The 20,550-nt window shown below is 34.0% G+C and overlaps 2 protein-coding genes and 1 long non-coding RNA gene across 5 annotated transcripts in view; 2 read left to right on the forward strand and 1 right to left on the reverse strand.

The window, feature by feature from the left end:
• Positions 1–1,800: 1,800 nt before the first annotated feature.
• Positions 1,801–4,572, forward strand: LOC101209426 (zinc finger protein SHOOT GRAVITROPISM 5). Its single transcript, XM_011651186.2, has 3 exons — positions 1,801–2,415; positions 2,543–2,942; positions 3,543–4,572. Exons 1-3 carry the CDS (start codon positions 2,292–2,294, stop codon positions 4,381–4,383), a joined length of 1,365 nt encoding a protein of 454 aa, XP_011649488.1. The 5' UTR covers positions 1,801–2,291; the 3' UTR covers positions 4,384–4,572.
• Positions 4,573–9,224: 4,652 nt separating this feature from the next.
• LOC101209672 (putative 3,4-dihydroxy-2-butanone kinase) overlaps positions 9,225–20,550 on the reverse strand; it is a 34,452-nt gene continuing 23,126 nt past the window's right edge. For all 3 annotated transcript variants that reach the window (XM_004137330.3, XM_031888291.1, XM_031888294.1), the window contains 10 exons: positions 19,934–20,064; positions 19,701–19,793; positions 19,516–19,583; positions 19,272–19,415; positions 19,142–19,182; positions 13,483–13,566; positions 13,324–13,397; positions 10,726–10,838; positions 10,461–10,556; positions 9,225–9,640 (listed from right to left, as the gene is read on the reverse strand). In XM_004137330.3, the coding sequence (XP_004137378.1) occupies positions 9,512–9,640; positions 10,461–10,556; positions 10,726–10,838; positions 13,324–13,397; positions 13,483–13,566; positions 19,142–19,182; positions 19,272–19,415; positions 19,516–19,583; positions 19,701–19,793; positions 19,934–20,064 (973 nt within the window). In that variant the 3' untranslated portion in view covers positions 9,225–9,511. The remainder of the gene's footprint in view (positions 9,641–10,460; positions 10,557–10,725; positions 10,839–13,323; positions 13,398–13,482; positions 13,567–19,141; positions 19,183–19,271; positions 19,416–19,515; positions 19,584–19,700; positions 19,794–19,933; positions 20,065–20,550) is intronic.
• LOC116404804 lies at positions 9,543–10,262 on the forward strand. The gene is made up of 2 exons (XR_004217888.1): positions 9,543–9,661; positions 9,768–10,262. It is a non-coding gene; the product is annotated as an uncharacterized LOC116404804 (long non-coding RNA).

The raw sequence follows: 20,550 nt of genomic DNA on the forward strand, positions 1-20,550 counted from the left end.
TGTGTGTGTGGTGAATATTATTTATGTTAGGTTTACGCTTTCCTTATACAAAAACGCCCCTCCCATTCTTCATTCTTCTTTCTCTCTTGATCTCCTAATCTCCATTGGGCTATGGCCTTGGGTCCCACTTTTTCTTCTTTCTTCTTCCGGCAGCCACCAAACCCACAGGACACTTTTTTTTTCCAATTAAAGTTTTGCTATAAGATTCCCTCCCCTTTTTTAAACAATAAATTACAAATTACTTGACAAATTTATCCCTCATCAATATTCAGTCTAAGCTTAAAAGCACGATTAGGTAGCTTAATTTCACATTGATTTGATAGATCATCTAATTTTTGACCATTCTAACACACACAAACCCCGCCCCCGCGCATGCTCATCCAGTTACCTCAAAATCTAATTCAGCCACAAATTTGATGATTTGCATATGCTGTTATTTTATTAGGTGTACGAAACTGAACAAATAATAATTATTAACTTCTTACTATTTTTGCATATGGGGTTTTAATTAAATAAGCTCCTCCAAGGAGTCTTTATTATAAGGATTGGAGTTTTGACCATGCAATATTTCAAATCATTACAGCTTTTCCAGTTTTGAACAAAAATCAAACAGGACTGAACCTCTCTCTTGTTCACTCACTCTCTCTCTCTCTCTCTTTCTTGTCTCCCTAGTTTATCATTATGCTAATTTCATATTCATTCTCCTGATCTAATTACTTAGTTTCAAGACTACGTATGATGAAACCCACAAACGACCTTCAATCTCAATTTCTCTTGGTTGATCTTGATTTTAAGTTAGTTAGTTGAAATTACAAATAGTAATTGCATACGGACAGGGCAGCGATGTGGCAGGCTGGATGTTTATCGGAGAAAAAGTAATTATAAAGTAGGGAAATAGAAAAGCTTCTTTTTGCTAGAGTTAATCACGTGGGATGTACACATGCATTAAAATAAAACGATAAAATAAAATAAAGAAAAAAAGAAGAATGTTTGGGGAATTCTGGTGATGAATGAAATAAGTAACCGAAGAAAATAAATGATGGTAAATTGAACTAATGCTAATTAAGGAAGGGAAAATATATGTAGCCCTAGAAAATATAATCAATATAGAGTAAAATGTATATAGTTAAAGGGTATAGAATTGGAAGTAAATAATGTATATATATATATATATTAATAATGGGGGGAAAGAAAAGGGGAGGGGTTGTTGATGGTGTGTGTGATGCAGAAAGTTAAGGAAAAAAGGGAAGGAGGGAAGAGGGCTGGAGCATCTTCCACAGGGAATTATGATTTCATTCACTATCATGTCCTTGGAAGGTGACTTTACATCTTCAGTATCAACTTTATAAAAGCTGCTTCTTTCCACACATTTAATTAATCCTATTCACAGATCAGACACAGTAGTAGCTGGTGAATTAACCTCAGAGGGCATTTCGGTCAAAATACTACTAATTAATAAATATGATATCATCTAATATTTTTCGTGTTTTTTTCTTGTAAAAATTTAATTTAATTTGTTTCTTCAAAAAAAAAAAAAAAAAAAAAAAAAAAAAGCTAAGAGATGTTATTATAATAATGTTGGGAAGGGAAAGGAATATAATGGGTGTGGGAGAAAGAGGGTAGCGTACGTGTATTGTTTTGGAGTTTGGCAGTGTGTATTATGATCATGCACAACCATCATTTTACGCCCCTTGTAATAAATTTTCTGTTTTTGTTTCTTTGTGGGGATGTCTTTCCCCTTATGGAGCCCATTGATGCCTGTGGGATCAAGTTCCCATTTTTAATCTTTTTTTGTTTTGTTTTTTTAATAAAAAAGTTTCTCTCTCCTTTCTTTCTTCATCGATGGAGAGAGCTAGCTATCTAGTTCTTCTCATGGTCTTAAGGACACTTCACAATATCACACCTGCTGAAGATGAGGATTATTAGAAGAAAACAACGAGAGAAAGCTGGTAGCCCCTCCCTCCCTTTTCTTCCCTTCAAAATATTAATAACAATAATAATAATAAAAGCTGATATAGTTTTTTTAAAAAAGATATTTATAAAAGAAAGCTGAGGTAACCGAAAGTAATACCTTCCTCCTTTTCCTTCTCTCTCTTCTCCACCCTCCTTCTCTATCTAATATCTAATATCTTTATCTATCTATCTATCTTCCCCCTCAGGCTCAGACTCAGGCCCTCATCCTCTTTTCTTCACTCTCAGACCACAACTAAACCCTTCATTCTCATTTCATACTTTCATAGAGATAAAAAGAGAAACGACCAACTTATTAGTTGGTTTCTTGAAAAATTTCGATGATAGGCAATACGGCAACCTCGGCCTCCCCACTTCTTCCTAATTCTTCCGAACCATACTCTTGCTTAGAAAATGGAAACAACAACAACAACAAGAGGAAAAGAAGGCCTGCAGGGACCCCAGGTATGTAATATAAATGTTTGATATAGGTTATAGACTAATGAACTTAAAAGAAATTAGCTAGTGAGAGAGGTTATATACAATTAAATAATAATAATAATAATGTGTATTATGTGCACTATAACTGTAGATCCGGATGCAGAGGTGGTGTCTCTGTCCCCAAAAACACTACTAGAATCGGACCGGTATGTGTGCGAGATTTGCAACCAAGGGTTCCAGAGGGATCAGAACCTGCAGATGCATAGGCGGCGGCATAAGGTTCCTTGGAAGCTGCTGAAGAGGGAAAGTCCTGTTGTGCGGAAGAGGGTTTTCGTTTGTCCGGAACCCACCTGCCTGCATCACGATCCTTGCCATGCCCTCGGTGACCTCGTTGGAATCAAGAAGCACTTCCGAAGGAAACACAGCAACCACAAACAGTGGGTTTGTGAAAAATGCTCCAAGGGCTACGCGGTTCAGTCCGATTATAAGGCTCATCTCAAAACCTGTGGCACTCGAGGCCACTCTTGCGATTGCGGCCGCGTTTTCTCTAGGTATCCCGGCCCCTATCTCTCTAAATTAAAGACTCTACACTCTCTCATCTTATTTATATTAATTATCCCACACCCTTCTTTCCCTGTTTAAGTTTTATCATATACTCTCATCCATCTTTTTCTCTTTCTCCAAAATCAAACACTCACTATTTTATTCTTTTTTAAACCTAAAAAGAAAAGGGACCATAAAATCCCATATTGTTTTGCGTTTAACTGAGCTGACACATTTCCCGAACATCATGCACTCCTTTCTTTCCTTGTTTGTAATTTCAAATACTCTCTTTTTGGCCCCCAAAGGCCAAACCCCGCAGCTTCTGTTTTAACATTATTATTTTAATTTCATGTCAACGGTTAGCCCACAATTCTCTTTCACTGATAAACCTGCATTTCCCATCATTAGACATACACTTAGTTTAATCGATTAATTAATTAGTTAGTTCTTTTGCAAAGTCAAAAGATTGAAACCTCGATATATTATTTTTATACTAAAAAAAAACTGAGTTTAATTAGGATAATATATGCATAAATAAATAAATAGTCGGATGTTGTTTTTATTAGTTAGTTTGGTTGAATTATTTGAGGTGATACTGGTGATCATAGGGTGGAGAGCTTTATAGAGCACCAAGATGCTTGCAATATGGGGCATCTCCGGCAAGAATCACAAGTCCAGCCCGCATGTCTGTCCAGAACGGCTTCGAGTCCAAGCCCCTCCAGCGACACTAACTTCAGCAGCACTCCCGCTCCCAGCAGTAATTGGCATGCTCTAGTAACGCCACCACTCACATTGAAGCCCGTGGATGCCATCTTCTTAACCCCCACGGGGGACTCCAACAACAACAACAATAGCGATCACAATTTAGACCTCAAACTGTCAACTGCATCAAATGGTGTGGAAGGGAGGAACAATTATAATAATAATAAGAAGGGTTCTTCAACGAAACTTGAGTTGTCGATGGGATCATTTGATTTTGAGGACGAGAAGAAAAAGATGTTGAAATTGGATGATGGTGGGGCTGGGGATGTTAGAGAAGAAGCACGGGAGGAGCTAAGGGTGGCGATGGCAGAGAAGGCATATGCGGAGGAAGCAAGGAAGCAGGCAAAGAGGCAAATAGAAATGGCAGAGGAAGAATTCGGGAATGCAAAGAGGATGAGGCAACAGGCACAGGCTGAATTAGATAAGGCCACAGCCCTTAAACAAGCAGCAATCAAGCAGATAAACTCAACCATTCTTGAGATCACTTGTCAAGCTTGCCAGAAGCAGTTTCAAGCCAAAACTAAAACTAAAACTAAAACTACTACCACTACCACGAGCACGAGTGCAGCCACTGATCATGACAATTATTCCTCCGTAGCATTCAGTTATGTCTCCTCCGTCATTACAACCGAAGGTGAAGTAGAGAAAGATCAATCAACTATTATACCTAAACCGCCCAACAATTAACCCTACCCTATCTACCTATCTCATATATATTAAATGGATTGTTTTTTCTTTTTTAAATATTGTTTCTTTCTTTTTGTCTCAGTTATAAATAATCTTCGCCTTTATATATTATGATTGTTGTTTCTTAATGCTTCTAGCTAGCTAGTTGTGAATAAATATTTAAAGAAAGAGTACGTGGTGTGATTGTAAGTGGAGTGATGGAGTATTGTTGCACCATTCTGGCAGTTTATATGTATAGTTTAATTGGGTAAATTAATTAATAATTGGAGAGGTGAAGAATGTGACAGTGATTAATTAAGCCAGCCAACTAGCCAAGCCAACCCTTTTGTGGGTTGTAGAATGATCTGATGGAGGGAAAGGAAGAAAGAAGATGAAAATGAGGATATAGGTAAAGAAGCAGCTAAGCTAGGGGTATATATGTATGGTATTTTATATTGAAATTATAGAGATTTTTGGATTTAGTGTTTGGAGTATATATGCAGTAGGTGCAGGTGCAGAAGCGTTGTGTGTTGGTCATATCACTGCACCGAAGGAAGGATATATGATATGACCTTTTTTTTTCTTCTTGTAACATTTAAGAGAGGCACTGACCAATATTTATAACTGTTGAATATTATTACATGTAGGTGAGTAAAAAAAGTAAAAAAAGAAAAAAAAGAGAGAAGAGAGAGAGGAATGTGAATGTGTGAGTGATAAATGTGAATAATGGGATCCCAGGGAGAGACAGAGGCAGCATGTTTTTCAGTGCCACTGTGGTAAAAGAGGTTGTTGATGGCATAATCAGCATTCAGTCGTCCCTCTCAACTCAACTACCACTTTCTCTCTCCAACCCCCCCCCGTCACCTTCTTCTCCTCCTCCTCCTTCTCCAAAACCCTTCTTTTTTCTTTTTCTTTTCTTTTTAAAATTTATTTTCACTCTTTACTTTTCTCTACTCAGTTTCTTCAATTATATGCTATTCAGTTTCTCTTTTAATGTTCATATAATAATTTTCTTTTCCTTTTACTTTGTTTCATATTCAAATAATATATATATTGATCTGGTCAGCACTGCTAAGGCATCCATATGGCCTTTGGAGGACTTGTGAAACTTTAACTAATTTATCAATTTTGACAAAAGTTCTCAAACCCAGACTAGTTTTTTGCATGCATTAGTTTATTCAATGAAACCCCCCGTGACCTTACTTTCATCCATTTTCTTGTTTCTAGGCAGGCACAATTTAAACAACTGCATTCCCTTCCAAAATATTACCTTTCTAATATTTAGTCAAACTTTTGGTCAACCGTGGGTCGTCCTACTACCACTATCACTGCCACGTACCCTAAACTTAATATACATCTCATGCTAATTAATTCCTATCTAATATCATATCCTACTATTATTTTAAAATCTTGTGCTCTTAAATTGTAACACCTCCTGCTATTCTTCAGTATCACCATTTTTAATAATCTATAATGTGGATGTCTGACATTTAACTAAGATCTCGCACATTTCAATATTTGTTACAACAATTTCTAACATTAATTAATGAATTCTTAACCACGGACCAAAATTTACTTTTTATTTTTAATCGGATTATCAATTAATTGAGTGAACTTCATAGTTGATTACCACATAAAACACACAGGTAATCAACAACGAACGACGACAAACAAACACTTTTAGATTACTGTTAATTTATTATGTTTTCCTTTAGATGAAGGTATTATAATTTCTCATTTTCTTGTATTTTGATATTCTTAGTACATATCATGTCTAGTTGTTGTTTTTCAACTATTCGTTTAATAAACAGGGTAGTTTATTTCAGTCTAATTTGATGATTGCTGCAATCCTTAATATTATAGGGTGGCTTGCTATACCGTTTGCAAAAGTTGAATGATTAATAATGGTTGGAAATAGAGTCAATCTTAATTTCTCACCATTTTTTCTAGGAGAGTTTGTTTTATTGAACTACATAATCGTCTGAAGATTATTCTTGATCAAATTTTCTTCTCAATGATCATCCTCTAAAATGATAATCTAGATGAAAATTTGTTGTATTCAATTGGAGATTCTTCTTAATTTGTTTGTTTGAAGATCTACCCTAAATTGTTGATACTCTATTCCATTGAGTTGATTTTGCTTAGATTTGGAGAGATTAAGGAGTGTAAATTCGTTAGTAGCTAGGGATTTGATTGTCATTAAATTGTTAACTAATTGATACCTTATTATCAGTATTGTAGAGGTAAACAACACTATTTTTCCTTCAATTGTAAAACGTCAAAAAAAAGAAAAGAAAAAAAAAAAAAACTCAAGAGGAGAGGATAAGCACAGGGGTCATTGTAAGCATGTTGACCAAAATAGAAGAAGATGGAAGTCTATATATACTTATTTGATCACTCAAACTGTTGACATCGAAGATATATATCTTTGTTATTTTGTTTTGTCAGTACAGCATTATCTTGTTTTAATAGTTTTTTAATGTATTAGTTGATTGTTTTAGTTATTTTTTAAGTGTATGAACACTAAATAATCACAAATTATTGATATATATATATATATACTTTGTATTTTTCCAATCCAACTAATGCTTTTAATGAATGGTTGGTATTATATATAGTAATTGATTACTAATACTATATCCAATATGTTATACAAGATATGAAAATCAAAATGGGAATTTGAAGCGCAAGTGAATTTTTTAAGCATTGAGAATAAATAATAGCTATATGATATGTATCTAATTTTGTTTTAATTTGTATTTTATGTGATTATCATATGATTCATACTTAATTGATATTTGATTATATGACGACATTGTTCAATATATCACACCATTGGTAAAAAAACATATAATCTGACATGAAGATCTACAAAAACCACTTAGTATATCTAATATCAATGAGATGACAATTATAAACTGCTTCTATATTAAATATATAATTATACAACAATGACATAATAGTATGTTTGTCAAATATATAACAGTATAAAGTATAATAACAATATATATTATCAAAGTTTGTTAATAATATCATTAGTATCAACAGTATAAACAAGTGTATCATTATAAAATTATGAATATTATCAGTGTTATATTTCAAAGTTAGTATATCAATAGCAGTACATTCCTTTCAAATTAACCAAGGAGTGGATAAGCAGAAGACAAGATGGGAAGGGCATCTAGGACATTTAGTTTGATATCGGTGGGCTGGGCTTCAAAATTTACCATTTTAGCGAACATAAAAGGTATGGGCTACAAGCTTAATTATCCTAACCTATTTTGTCTCCTACAAGTGGCCCATATTTCATTTCTTTCCTTCTCTTTTTGGTTTCTAGTTCATATAGTCTAAATATAGCCCAAATTATATATATATATTATATAAAAGCTTAAAATTACTATTTTTTAATATATATAAAAGGCACATTGATGTTCCATCATTATGATTAATATAACATTTGACTTTGTTATTTATTGTTCATGTTAGTTTAGAACAATATTAGATAATACATACATAATTAAAATTTGATTTATTTAAGATGAGATAATACATATTCGTATTTTTAATTGTAAATATTTAGTTTTTTTTTCTTTTTTTGTAGAAATTCCATTTATTGTTATTTTTTATTGTCATTGTTATATGGTATTTTATATGATTTTTTTTTCATTCTTATGTTTTTATGTTGCTCGCCTTTTGTGTAAATATATGTACGTTTTTTTCATATCTATTTTTTTATTCTACAAATTCTATAATCATATAAAAAAATATACATCTTATATATTATTGATATATATTGTAAAATTGTTATATCTATGCACTTAGTTGGTTTAGTTATTAATTTTAAATATATATTGCTTATATCAAATAATTATAAAAGATCCAACTAATCCAATCCCATCATATATATATACCATGTAATAAAATTAGTTATATTCATTTCACGTACTATATATATCGAATTTGTTTGTACGCTATCATATGTTGAATGTATAGTTTCGGATTGACTTCAACAAATAATATGAAAAATATAATGTGTTAATTTAGAAACAAAACTTTAAATATAAAAATATCACTGTCCCATAAATATAATATATTCAGCTACAATTAAACAAAAGATCATGAATAATATACCTAATTGATTTAAAAAACAAAATTTTTACTAACTATTGTGTAACTTTGAAACGATATTTGTTCATAGACTAAAATATCACTATAACTAATATAGTTGTTTGAATCGTTGAAAATATCATCCTAATATATTTGAATGTTGACCATACTTGATAAGAATATATATATATATATGATCTTTAAAACATTAAAAACTTTAAATTGTTTAATTATTTTCTTATTAAGATCATTTTTAATTTTCAAATTTGTTTTCGCTAATTATTAATTTCAATCGATATTTATTTAATGCATGATATTCAAATTAATGTTTTCTTTATAGAACTTTTGCAAAAATAGTAAAAAAAATTACGATAATAGAGTTCATATCACACAATTTTCTAAATTTGCAAAAATAGCAAATTTAAAAGTGATGACTCTCTAATAGTTTTATGATTACTATCTGATAGTTCTCCAATATCCTTATGATTATCGTATAATATCACTAATTTTGTAATATTCGTAATGTGCAAAAAATTAGTGTCATGAGTTGTTTTTTGCCTAAATATTTTTGTCATTTGATGTAATTTTTCTTTTTTTATTTAAAGAGATTTTACTTATAATTCTTTGTTTTCATATTTATAACTGACAATGGTATCCTTTTATCTTGAGATCTCAAGTATGTCAAATATGCCTTAGATACTCTTAATATACTAAAAACAAAATATATACTGCATATATTATGAACATAAAAAAGGTGAAAAATTAAAATTAGTAGAGAACAATGCTCCTAAGCAACTGGATAAAAGTTGAAAATACATATGTTCAAGTACATGATTTTTATGGAGTAGATGATTTAAGATAATCTCTCCCTAGATGAATTTGCTTTCTCGGCATTATGCAAAAAATAAGATTAAAAAAATGAATTTTTTATAAGAAAAAATGCGTAAACGGAAAGAACTAAATATTGAAACATAATAATAATAGAAATCACAACGGTCAATGCAGGTAGAAAGGCGCAGATCTTAAAGTATAATGTATTTGCTCATGAAGCAGCGTGGCACCTTTCCATGACAGCCATAGCCGCAGCTCTATACCATGCTGCTGCGGCCATTGCACCTGGATCTGGAACTGTAGCGAGAATTTCCCCAAATACATATGACGAACGGCCAGCCTATACAAGCCATCCAAACGGGTAAGCACGGAAGAAAATATGTATAATTGTCCGTTTTATAGAAATTGAGTGATTGGAGGTCATTTTGAAGTTGGTTCGGTTGAATAAAAAAAATGTCAAATTGCAGTTAATTGAACCTAAACTGAGCATCTGAGTAATGAAAATTGGAATCCAAGACAATAGACCCGAGGAAGCGTTTCAACCCCAAAGATGGTGTCAAAACACTGCCGTATAACTAAAAAAGCCAAGAAACTCGAACTGAGCGCCTCTAGATGCTATGGGATTTGAAGTTGACAAACACTTTATTAAGGAGAAAATTGAAACTGGTGTGATATGCATACCTCATCTCCCTAGTCCCTAGTACAGAGCTAAAGGCTCTGTGTTGATTAAAGGGCTACCAAAAGCACAATTTGATAGAATGGTTGACAAGCTGGCAATGGAAGATATATTTAAACAAGGTTGAGGGGGAATGTTGGTTGTACATATGTTGCAAAATCATTAGAGATCTTATTTTATTCTTATTAGGATACTTTCCTTTTATGTATATAGCCTTTCTCTTATATAAGAGGGCTTTGTATCTCAAGATTAATTAGTGGAATACAGAATAATTTATTCACTCAAATTCAAGAGTATCTTAGCATAACAAAACTAAAAGAGGTTTGAACCGCCCAACAATTGAGTAAGTCTTAGGCTTTCAGCCTTGTAGGAACAAGGAATCGATTATATGCCATCACCAATTGGAACCCTACTCAGTACCCAAGACGATTCCCCAATAATATATAGAAAGCTAATCAGATAATTAAATGCAATGAGATGATACCTGAGCCTGCATGTTTTTTGTTGCTTCAGCCCCAGCCAATGCTGCTTCAGATGAGTGAATAAAAGCGGTGATCGGATTTTCACCAGTATCTAATTTCTGTATATCCAAGCAGAGATGCATGGTAAATCATAAGACAAGATTATGAGGACTGCGTCTTTTTTTTTTTACCTTCAAAAGAACTAAATATGCTGGATTCAGGCATCAGCTAATGTTTAATAATCAGCAGCAGTCACACAAATTAGAAAAACATTATTATTATTTTTACCTTCCTGAGAACTTCAGAGGCTGGAATGAGGGCATCAAGTAATGTTCGATAACCAGCAGTAGCCCCACCATACTTACTAATTGCAGCTATGGAAGCTTCTAATGCTTCAGCCCCTGATTAAAAAAAATTAAATAGAAACTGCTGAAAATAATAATGGGTGTCTTATTTTTTTAGAGAGAGATAGTTTCTTAAATAAAAGAAACACCCAACACAAATAAGGTAAATACAAAACCAGCAAATGTTGTACAATGCATACCAAGAATATATTTAACTTAAAAGAAAATAACCAACACTCCTCCACAAATCTTTGACACTTTCCTTGTCTTTTACTCCGTCGTAACTCGTAATTTTAAGTTCTAATCAATGGGAGTTTTTGCTATCATGCACTCAAGTAATCTTGTCTCGAAGGGAGTTTTTTCTGTCCTGCGCCCATGTAATCTTCTCTTTGGTTGATAGTGATGACACTTTTGGACCTAGCAAATTTCATCCTTAGGAAATCCTTCAAAGCTCCCGTGTCGTTAATTTGGAAATTACAAGCTAGTATCTTTTTTTAATTTTTTATTTTTATAATAGTCGGCCTTGTTTCATTATTTTCTGTAAGAATAATTTCATAAACATACACTATTAGAACACTAACTTAGTCATTTCCAGTATGTTTATAGAATGAATCCATATTCTGTGATCGTTTAAGACCATATAACAATTTCTTTACCTTGAAATTTTTTTATCATTCCGAGATCTCCATCAAAACCAAGTGGCAAGTCAATAAATACCTCCAAGACACCACTAACAAATACATTCTAAACATTGAGTTGATAGAAGACCAACCAAAATTCCATAGGTCTGGGTGAACCCTTTAGTGACCAATCTGATTTTGTACTTTCCAATAATACTGCGTATACCCATTTGCATCCCACGATTGTCTTATTCTTAGGTGGTTAACTATGTCCCACCTATAGTTTTCTATCATAGCATTCATCTCTTCACCGTCTATTTCCAATTCAAATAATTTAGCACCTCCTCTACATTCCATGGAATAAATAGGTTGGCTATCTTAGAAGTGAAGGCTTTATGACAGTTAGACAACATATGGTAAGAAAGATAGCATGCAAATAGTTACATTTTGTATTGTCAAACACGTAATTCATAATTTGGTCATCACTTTTAATTGGTAGCCGTATTAGGCAAATGACTACTCACTTTCTTCATTTTTTTTCGTTCTCTATCCATCAAAAACATTAAATTTTTAGATTTTACTTTTCTTTGAAAATGAAATATAACTTTTCACTGAAATAATGAAAAGAGATAAAATCTCTAGGTACAATGAGACTTTACAAGTGATAAAAGAAAGCAACAAAAGTGATAGAATCAATAGAACAACAGGATGAGGCATTGCCAAAAAAAAAAACAAAGCTGAAACCACAATTACCAACTAAAACAATACAAAATGATTTATAGTTACAGGTTTTAACTTTTAATTATCATTTTATTTCATCTACTTTTGATAACCAAGTCAAAAAGATGTTATATCTTTTACTTATCATTTTAGGAATTTAAATCCTATATAGTTTTGAAAAATGGGAGATTCTCTTGGGTCAGAACAGCAACACAAATTCTAGATCGCTCATAGACAGATTTTTTATTTCAAAGGAATGGGATGAAAGTTTTGATAGCACAAGAGCATCGAGACAAGTGAAGCTGTTCTCTGATCACAGAGCGTGTAGCTTTCCCTTGTGTAGTTTTCATCATGTTGTTTCTCTGGTAGTTTATTGGTGGGTTTTCTTTGGAAGGACATTTTTACTCCATGTATGTAGGGCGTACAAGTTATTGTTTTCTTTGGTTCGTTTCATTTTGGCATGTGATGGTGCTGATGGGAGCCTGGCTGCCCTTTCTGATCCTTTATATTATTATTTCCATCATTGTATTGTACCTTGTACCTCTTTTTCATTATATTAATGAATTTTCTCATTCCCTTTTCCAATATATATAGTTTTGAAAAATGTTTGCCTACATAAAGGAGGCTTTGCATCAACTCTCATCACCACCTAAAGCTTTTCCACAGAGGTTAAGAGGCAAAATTAATTGAAGTTGATCCTGAAGAAAACATTGACACGTACGTGAGATGGATGGCAATGGTAAAGCAATACTAGAATGAAGGGTCAAGAATAGCAATACTCTGAGTACAAAATCGGAGATTTGAAAATGTGAATATAAAACGAATAGGAGAAAATAAAATCAACGAAGAAAGTTATCCCCAGTAAATGAAGGGAAATTTGTGTCTGGTGCAACAGAGATGTAGCCAATCTTTCCTTGTCTCCAGATACACATCTAAATGCTTTAAGATCAATGAAGAAAGTTATCACCATTAAGTTGAATTGTGGTTCTTTGGACAATATGATTATTGGGGTGGATTCGATTGTCAGAAACTTTAGCAACATATGATTTATATTAAGATATAAAGAGAATCATATCTTGAAAAAAAAGGTAACAAAATTCAATAGTAGCAGCTAGAAAACAAGAAATGGAAGACAAACAAACAAATAAAAGAAACATTGGTCCAAAAGATAATCTGACTACTGGTTGGTGAAGATATCTTACATTTTTGCGAAGTGATGTTATCTAGGTTGGCTGATTTCAATTTTGTATATGCTGCCTTGCAAAATATAGTATATCTGGTAGAACAAAAAAAAAAAAAAATGTAACGGATTTTAAACTAATGATGAAGACCCACATAAAAGAGAAAGGCAGAGTAAGTACATAATCCCACTAGTTCCTCCCATAACCCTTCTAATGGACGATCCAATTTCATTCACTGTCTCAGCAGCATCGTTCAGTGGATAGCTGAGGATGGGCAACAACTAAGGTGAGAGTGACGATAATATGATATAAGTTTGACTTTTGTAGCACAGCATAATATGATATAAGTTATAACTTTAGTTTGGAATGAAAATCACCCAAATCTAGAAACAAATATTTTGTTACTGAGATAAAATTTAAAGGAACAGAAAGTGGTATGTGCAAACTTTTCAATTTACTCCAAAGCGAAGCAGATAATAGCAGAATCAAAACGGCAATTCACACGAGTAAACAAGAAGTGAAAGCAAACAAATGAAATTATAAATTCTTCACATTATAGACAAAATTGAACCTACTTGGGAGTTCAATGGCCCTACAGGCCTGCCCTAAGGTGGTTGTCAGCATGAACTTTCGAAGAAATGCAAGATTACCTGGGTGTATCCTCTCACTCACACAATCTGTTCTGTTGGCCAATGAAAGGCTCAACTTCAAAAATTGTTTATCACGAGTTTCTTAGCCGTTCTTGCACCTAAATATGAGATGGCCAAAGATTAGATTTTGTTGAGCTCAAGTATCTCATCGTCAGAAGAGGACTATACTCAAATACTTCGTACAGAGAAGCCACAAGCAATTATGTCATCCAATTCTGGTAGTGCTTTGATTGGGCTCATAAATGATTATAGAGGTAAGAAAGGGTGGATCTAATAACTTCAAAAGTTATCCCATTAACCAACGATCAAATTCAAGAGATGTTTGCTATTATTGCTATAAACCTGGCCATTCGAACGTGGCTGTAGGAAATTGTTGAATAAGGGTCTGAGGGTGTCATCTGCACATGTTGTTTCCAATACTGATAATCTTGTGAAGTCCATTACCATTTCTACCAAGGAGTTTGTTAGATTTCAACAATATTGAAAGTCATTGACGGCATCATCTTCTACTTCCATTACTGCCATCGCAGAGACAGTTAACATCTTTAAATGTCTTCTTTCCTCCACTTCGAAATGGGTCATTGACTCTGGCGCTACAAACCATAGGATAGGTATAAAAAAAACCCTAACGGCCTAACCCTAATTTCCGGTGCTGTCTTTCCTTCTCCAGCAAAGTCTTCCTTTGACGTCTCTTTCGGTGTCATCTCTTCCTACGCTAGGGCATCTCTCCAGCATGGTTCACTCTGTTTTTAGTTGCGTTTTTATCCTTGGTTCACACCATCTTTATTCGTTTTTCGTCTTTGCTTTATCTTTGGCAGTTGCTGCCTCTCTATTCATTTTCCCGATGAGTTCGGTGGCGTTATTTGTGTTTTATTCCAGATCAGCAGTTTCACGGTGTTTTCCTTTGTGGTTTGTTTTCCAGATCATCCTATTGGGGTGTGTATTGTTGCTCTTCCATCTGACCCGCCTTGCAAGGTAATTTAGTGTGTAGTTTTCTTCATCCGATCATGACAAAACACAGGTTAGGAAGTTGTAACGCTGAACACTCACCTCAACAGCATGATCCTTCTCCTCAAATTCTGACAAACCATAAACTCCAAGGTCACAATTTCCTTCAATGGAATCAATCCGTTTTTATGTTTATTTGTGGTCGAGCCAAAGATGGCCATTTAATTGGAGATACCCTGACACCAGATAGTAAGGATCCAAAATTGAGATCAGATGATCATTTGGTGGTGTCGTGGCTAATAAACTGGTGTAACAAGAGTAAGAAAGAGTATTAATTGTAATAGAAAGAGAGTTATTTATACTAGAAGAGAATTACTTGTTTTTTAAAAGAGGAAAGTTAGAAAGTTAGTTAGAAGGGTAGTTTGGACCATGTACTCATATTCCTCTATAAATACAATATGTCTCTCCTCATTTGAGAGAACGATCATTTTGATAAAAGTTTGACTAGAATGACTTGGACCTTTCTAATGTAGGACAAATCTAAAACATCTGATATTTTCCATCTTTCCATGCTATGGTTTATACTTAATTTGATTGTAAAATCCAAGTCCTAAGAATAGACAATACTTGAGACTATTTCAATTCCTCTCTTGGTATGTATCTCTCATTCCATGGCATTGTTTACATTAGTTCATGAGTGGACACTACTCAACAAAATGGAATTGCCGAAAGGAAAAAATGTCATCTTCTTGAGGTAGCAAGGTCTCTCATGTTTCTCATAATATTCCAAACTATTTTTGGAGGGAGGCTATTCTCACTACCACCTTTCTTATCAATTGTTTGCCTAGTTGTGTTCTTTCCTTTAAATTCCTTCAAGATGTCTTCCTCCAATTTCACCCTCAAATTCAGAACCTCTTTTCCACGTTACCTCTCTCGCGTGTTTGGATGTTCTGCTTTTGTTCATAATCATTCTCACCGGTCTAAACTTGATCCCAAATCTAGCAAGTGCATTTTTCTAGGCTACGCATCTCATGGATGTCACATTCTTTGAATATCAAGTGGTACAAATGTTTTTCACCAACCAGTAGGAAAATGAATACCACCATGGATGTCACATTCTTTGAATATCAATCTTTCTTCCCAAAGTCCCAAATTCAGGGGGAGAATATGAGAAAAATTGAGACATTGGAAGTGGAATCTTTCTCCATCATTCCAACTATTTCCTATCACCACTGAAGTCTCGTCTCCTACCACAAATGAGCTAGTTACTCATGAGTTTAACCATCATATTCCTGAAGCATCATGAAACCAAACACCTATTGCTTATAGGAGAAGAAGAGAGGTTGCCTCCCAAGACCAAGAATGCTAATCACCAGAACAGGAATCGTTATCTCTAAATTCCACTGAAGAGGATATTACTTATATGGCACCTTTAATTGATGATTCAACTCTACCAATTGCTCAGAGAAAAGGTGTTAGAAGTTACACCAATCATCCTATTGAAAACTATGTTGCCTATGATATATTGAATAAATCATAATAATTCAGAGTACATAATGATCTTTCACATAGAGAATAAATGCATAAATGGAAAATATCAAAAAGGAAAATGCATAAATGGAAAATATCAAAAAGGGAAATACTAATAATCCATAAACCCTAATTTTCCTTCAACACCCTCCCTCAAACTCAAGGTGGTAGAACGACGAACAACTTGAGTTTGCTAAGAAAATGACTGAATTAAATTAGCATATCTGGGCTAGAATTAAAAACCCACGAAGAACGGAACCAAGAACTTCTAAGATAAAAACATAGAACCTCGTATAGAGATCTATAACAAAATCTACAAAGAATGAAAGAAGAACTTCTAGGCAGTAACAAAGATCTAATTGAGAGATATGGGTTTAAAAATAAAACAATGACATTAAAAGAAACACATAAAACTGAACCAGACCAGTTTGACTAAACCTGAACCGGACTACGCAAACCGTACTAAGCCTTTAACTTGATCTAAGGATACTAGCAACAAAAGAAGAAAACATAAAGGCTAAGGAACAATATCAGACACCTGTTGCATATGTTGTGAGCATGATTAGTCAGTTTATGCATGCTTCTGGACTGACTCATTTTGAAGCTGCCTATAGAATTTTGAGATATTTGAAAGGATCTCCTGGAAAGTGTATTCTATGAAAAAAGAATAATCACTTCCAAATAGAAGTTTATACTGATGCAGATTGGACAGAAAGTACTATAGATAGAAGATCTACCTCTGGTTATTGTTCCTTCGTTGGGGGAAATTTGGTTACTTGGGGAACTAAAAACAAAATTTTGTTACTTTTGTTGATAATTACTCTTGTGTAACTTGGTTATATTTAATGAAAAATCGTTCAGAGTTGTCTCACTTTCGTGCTTTCATGCTGAAATTCGAACTCAATTAAATGTCTATAATGCTGGTGAATATTACTCTCATGTACTTGGTTCTTACTTACGTGATCATGGCATCATTCATCAATCCTCTTGTGCTGACACTTAATCCCAAAATGGAGTCGTTGAAAGAAAGAATAGGCACCTACTTGAAACAGCCTGAGCTGTATCATTTCAGATGCATGTTCTTAACCCCATTTAGGCCAATGTTGTTTCCACTGCTTGCTTTCTAATTAATCGAATGCCTCTCTGTCCTCAATGGTGAGATTCCTCATCATGTCCTCTTTCCTGCTAAATCTTTGTTTCCCATAGCCCCCAAAGAAAGCCCCCCATCCTCTTGCATTTAGGTCACCATGTTTCCTTTAACTAGATGATTCAATTTACCTCTCGAGTGTCCTTCCTAAAAAAAGTTTCTTAATAAACGCTCCACTGATTGGGACACCTTTGCTGACATTGCAAATATTGATATATAATACGTTGGGGTATGGGAAAGAACTGACTTACATAAAGTGGCACGACCTTCTCTTGATAAGTTGTATCTTTTTCATTTCTCCAATTTTCATTGAATTTTGTCAATTACTGGCTGCCAAAAAGAAGCTTGCTTAGGATGACCACCGAGGGGGAGCCCTAGGTAAGAGAAAGGAACATGGGACGCTTTACAGTTCAACTTGGATGCCTCTTCGAGCAGCTCATTTTCTTCAATGTTAATACCACAAAAGTGCAGATTCTTCCCAATTAATCTTCTGCTCAGAGTTCCACTCAAAGAATTCAATTGTCTTCCTAAGAATTTCCAGCATACCATCTTCGTATTTACAAAAAATGAATGCATCATCAGCGAAATTAAGGCAGTAGACATGAATGCTGTTTTTTCCCACCTTTAGCCCTTCAAACTTTCCTTTTCATAAAGCCTACTTAACAAGGCACTTAAAAGTTTGCTGATTATTAAGAAAATGAAGGGTGAATGTGGGTCTCCTTGCCTAATTCCTCTTGTAGCCTTGATGCCTTGGTCTGCCGTTAATGAAAATTGGAACATTTGGATTAGAAATACAACCCATGATCCATGTCATCCATCTAGTGTCAAAGTTTTTTTCTATGAGAATTTTCTCAAGGAACTCCCAATCTACTCTATCAAAGGCCTTTTCTAAGTCCAGCTTTAGAATCCACCCTTTTTTTCTTATTAGAACAACATTCCTCCACAACTTCATTTGCTATAAGGATCGGATTCAAGATTTGCCTTCCTTCAATAAATGTGCTTTGTGTGGGGGCAATTACACTAGGCATGATTCTTTTGAGGCGTTCAGCTAGCACCTTAGCAGCAAGCTTATATGTTAATGTGTTTGAACTGATTGGTCTAAAGTCTTGGACATAATCCAATTCTACATTATAGAACAAAACATAACGAGCTTAATAAGCACTTCATTAAAGAGAAAAGTGGAGCAGGAACAATATGCATTCCTTATCTTCCTACATTAGACCAAATTGCCGATGTGTTGATTAAAGGTCTTCCAAAGAAACAATTTGACAGATTTATTGACAAGCTGGCTATGGAAGACATCTTCAAACCAATTTGACAAATTGTTGTTTTTATTTTTTCCATTCTTGTAAAAGAGTCTTTCTCCTACATAAGAAGACCTAATTTGCTCATATTCAATAAGAGAAAAAAGGAGATACATACTCCTATTCCTTCAATTTCTACACATTTCTTTAATGAACTTGTTTAAAGAAAAACAAAACCAAAAACACACGCATACAAAAAGGAGCTTCCCTTGCAGAGAAGGAAAAGATGCATTTGACCATTTAACTGCAAGCATACTTACCATTTTAGGTCCTCAATAATAGTTGTTGCACCCCTGAACATCTGTAGAAAAATTTGAAAGAATGAACACATGAGTATCTTTTCTATCATGATTCATAAACGGATGAGATATAGATGACAGTAATACCGACCGTTGACCCACAATCACCATCGCCCACTTTGCTATCCCATTCATTTAATTTGTCCTTGAGATTGATCACTGCTTTGGCAGCTGCCTCAATTGCAGCCTCTAGAATAATGCCTTGTTGATTTAGTTGAACGGGTCCACCGAGTGTCTAATTAAAGAGTACAAATAGCTATGAAGTGTGGCAACTTTCTAAAACATTTACACGACATAACTTTTTCTCAGTTTATTTAGTGGTTTTATAGCCATACCTCACTGTTCTTTGTAGCAAGAGCAGGTGGTGGTAGTGGAACAGGTATTTTGGAAGGTAGATGACTACCTACAGTAAAAGACAATATCTCATTTAAATATGTATCTCAGACTAGAAAAAATACCTAATCATTAGAACAGAAAAACATTCAGAAGAAGCAAAGTATAGTTCACACTTGACACGGACCATCAGCACCAATGGGCCAACAAGGAGCCTTGGTTGCAGCATCCAACCGTTGCAAAACTGTTTGATCTGATTTCATGATGGTAATTGAAAACCCTGACATACAGTTTCAGAAAACCTATCATCTTCCCTTTCTTCTATCAATGAAATGTTTATTTCTTGTTAAAGACCCAAAAAAAAACTTATATAAATAAATAAGTAAAAGGAAAATTCTTTCATGCAGGAAAGTAGCAAACCGGCCATATCAAGAGAAGTCATAAATGAACCACTGTACACTCTGTCAACAGCCAACCCATGCTCCAACTGCAACTTAGGAACTGCTTTCCCAGTTGCAATCATTAATTCCATCACCGGGGTAGCACCTAACCTGAATTTAACGGAAAAGAGCAAATGAAGTCACCAAAATTCTTACGTCCCTGAAAGTTCATCATCACAAGATTCACAACAGAATAATTTTGCTCACTTTCAGATATTAAAAAGGTTCGAAAATTGATTCTTTGGAGAATTAGGCATTTTTTGTGCCTAAAGTTGATAGAAAACAACTCTAAAATATTATCTGAGTTCTCTCAACCCATAATTTTGAAAGAATAACTTTTGCTAAGTTCTCAAACAAAATTTCTCACTGAATTCATCAAACTTAGTCAAACTTAATAAGTTCATTTTTCTAGGTTATGCATCCCAACAAAAAGGATACAAATGTTATTCCCCAATCACTAGAAAAATGTATACATCCATGGATTTCACCTTTGAAAATCAGTCTTTGGAAGTTAATTCTACCTCCACCATTCTAACCATTCCCATCACCACTGAAATCTCATCTCCTATCATAGATGAGTTAAAGAAGGTAACTTTT

This window comes from Cucumis sativus, chromosome 1 (assembly GCF_000004075.3).
Source record: "Cucumis sativus cultivar 9930 chromosome 1, Cucumber_9930_V3, whole genome shotgun sequence".
NCBI classification, from domain to species: domain Eukaryota; kingdom Viridiplantae; phylum Streptophyta; class Magnoliopsida; order Cucurbitales; family Cucurbitaceae; genus Cucumis; species Cucumis sativus.

Bases quoted from the DNA above. Each gene is read 5' to 3' on its own strand.
- LOC101209426 (XM_011651186.2), top strand. From the start codon at position 2,292: ATGATAGGCAATACGGCAACCTCGGCCTCCCCACTTCTTCCTAATTCT. The intron at 2,416-2,542 runs GTATGTAATATA...CTATAACTGTAG, and splicing joins AAGGCCTGCAGGGACCCCAG to ATCCGGATGCAGAGGTGGTG. The intron at 2,943-3,542 runs GTATCCCGGCCC...TGGTGATCATAG, and splicing joins TGCGGCCGCGTTTTCTCTAG to GGTGGAGAGCTTTATAGAGC.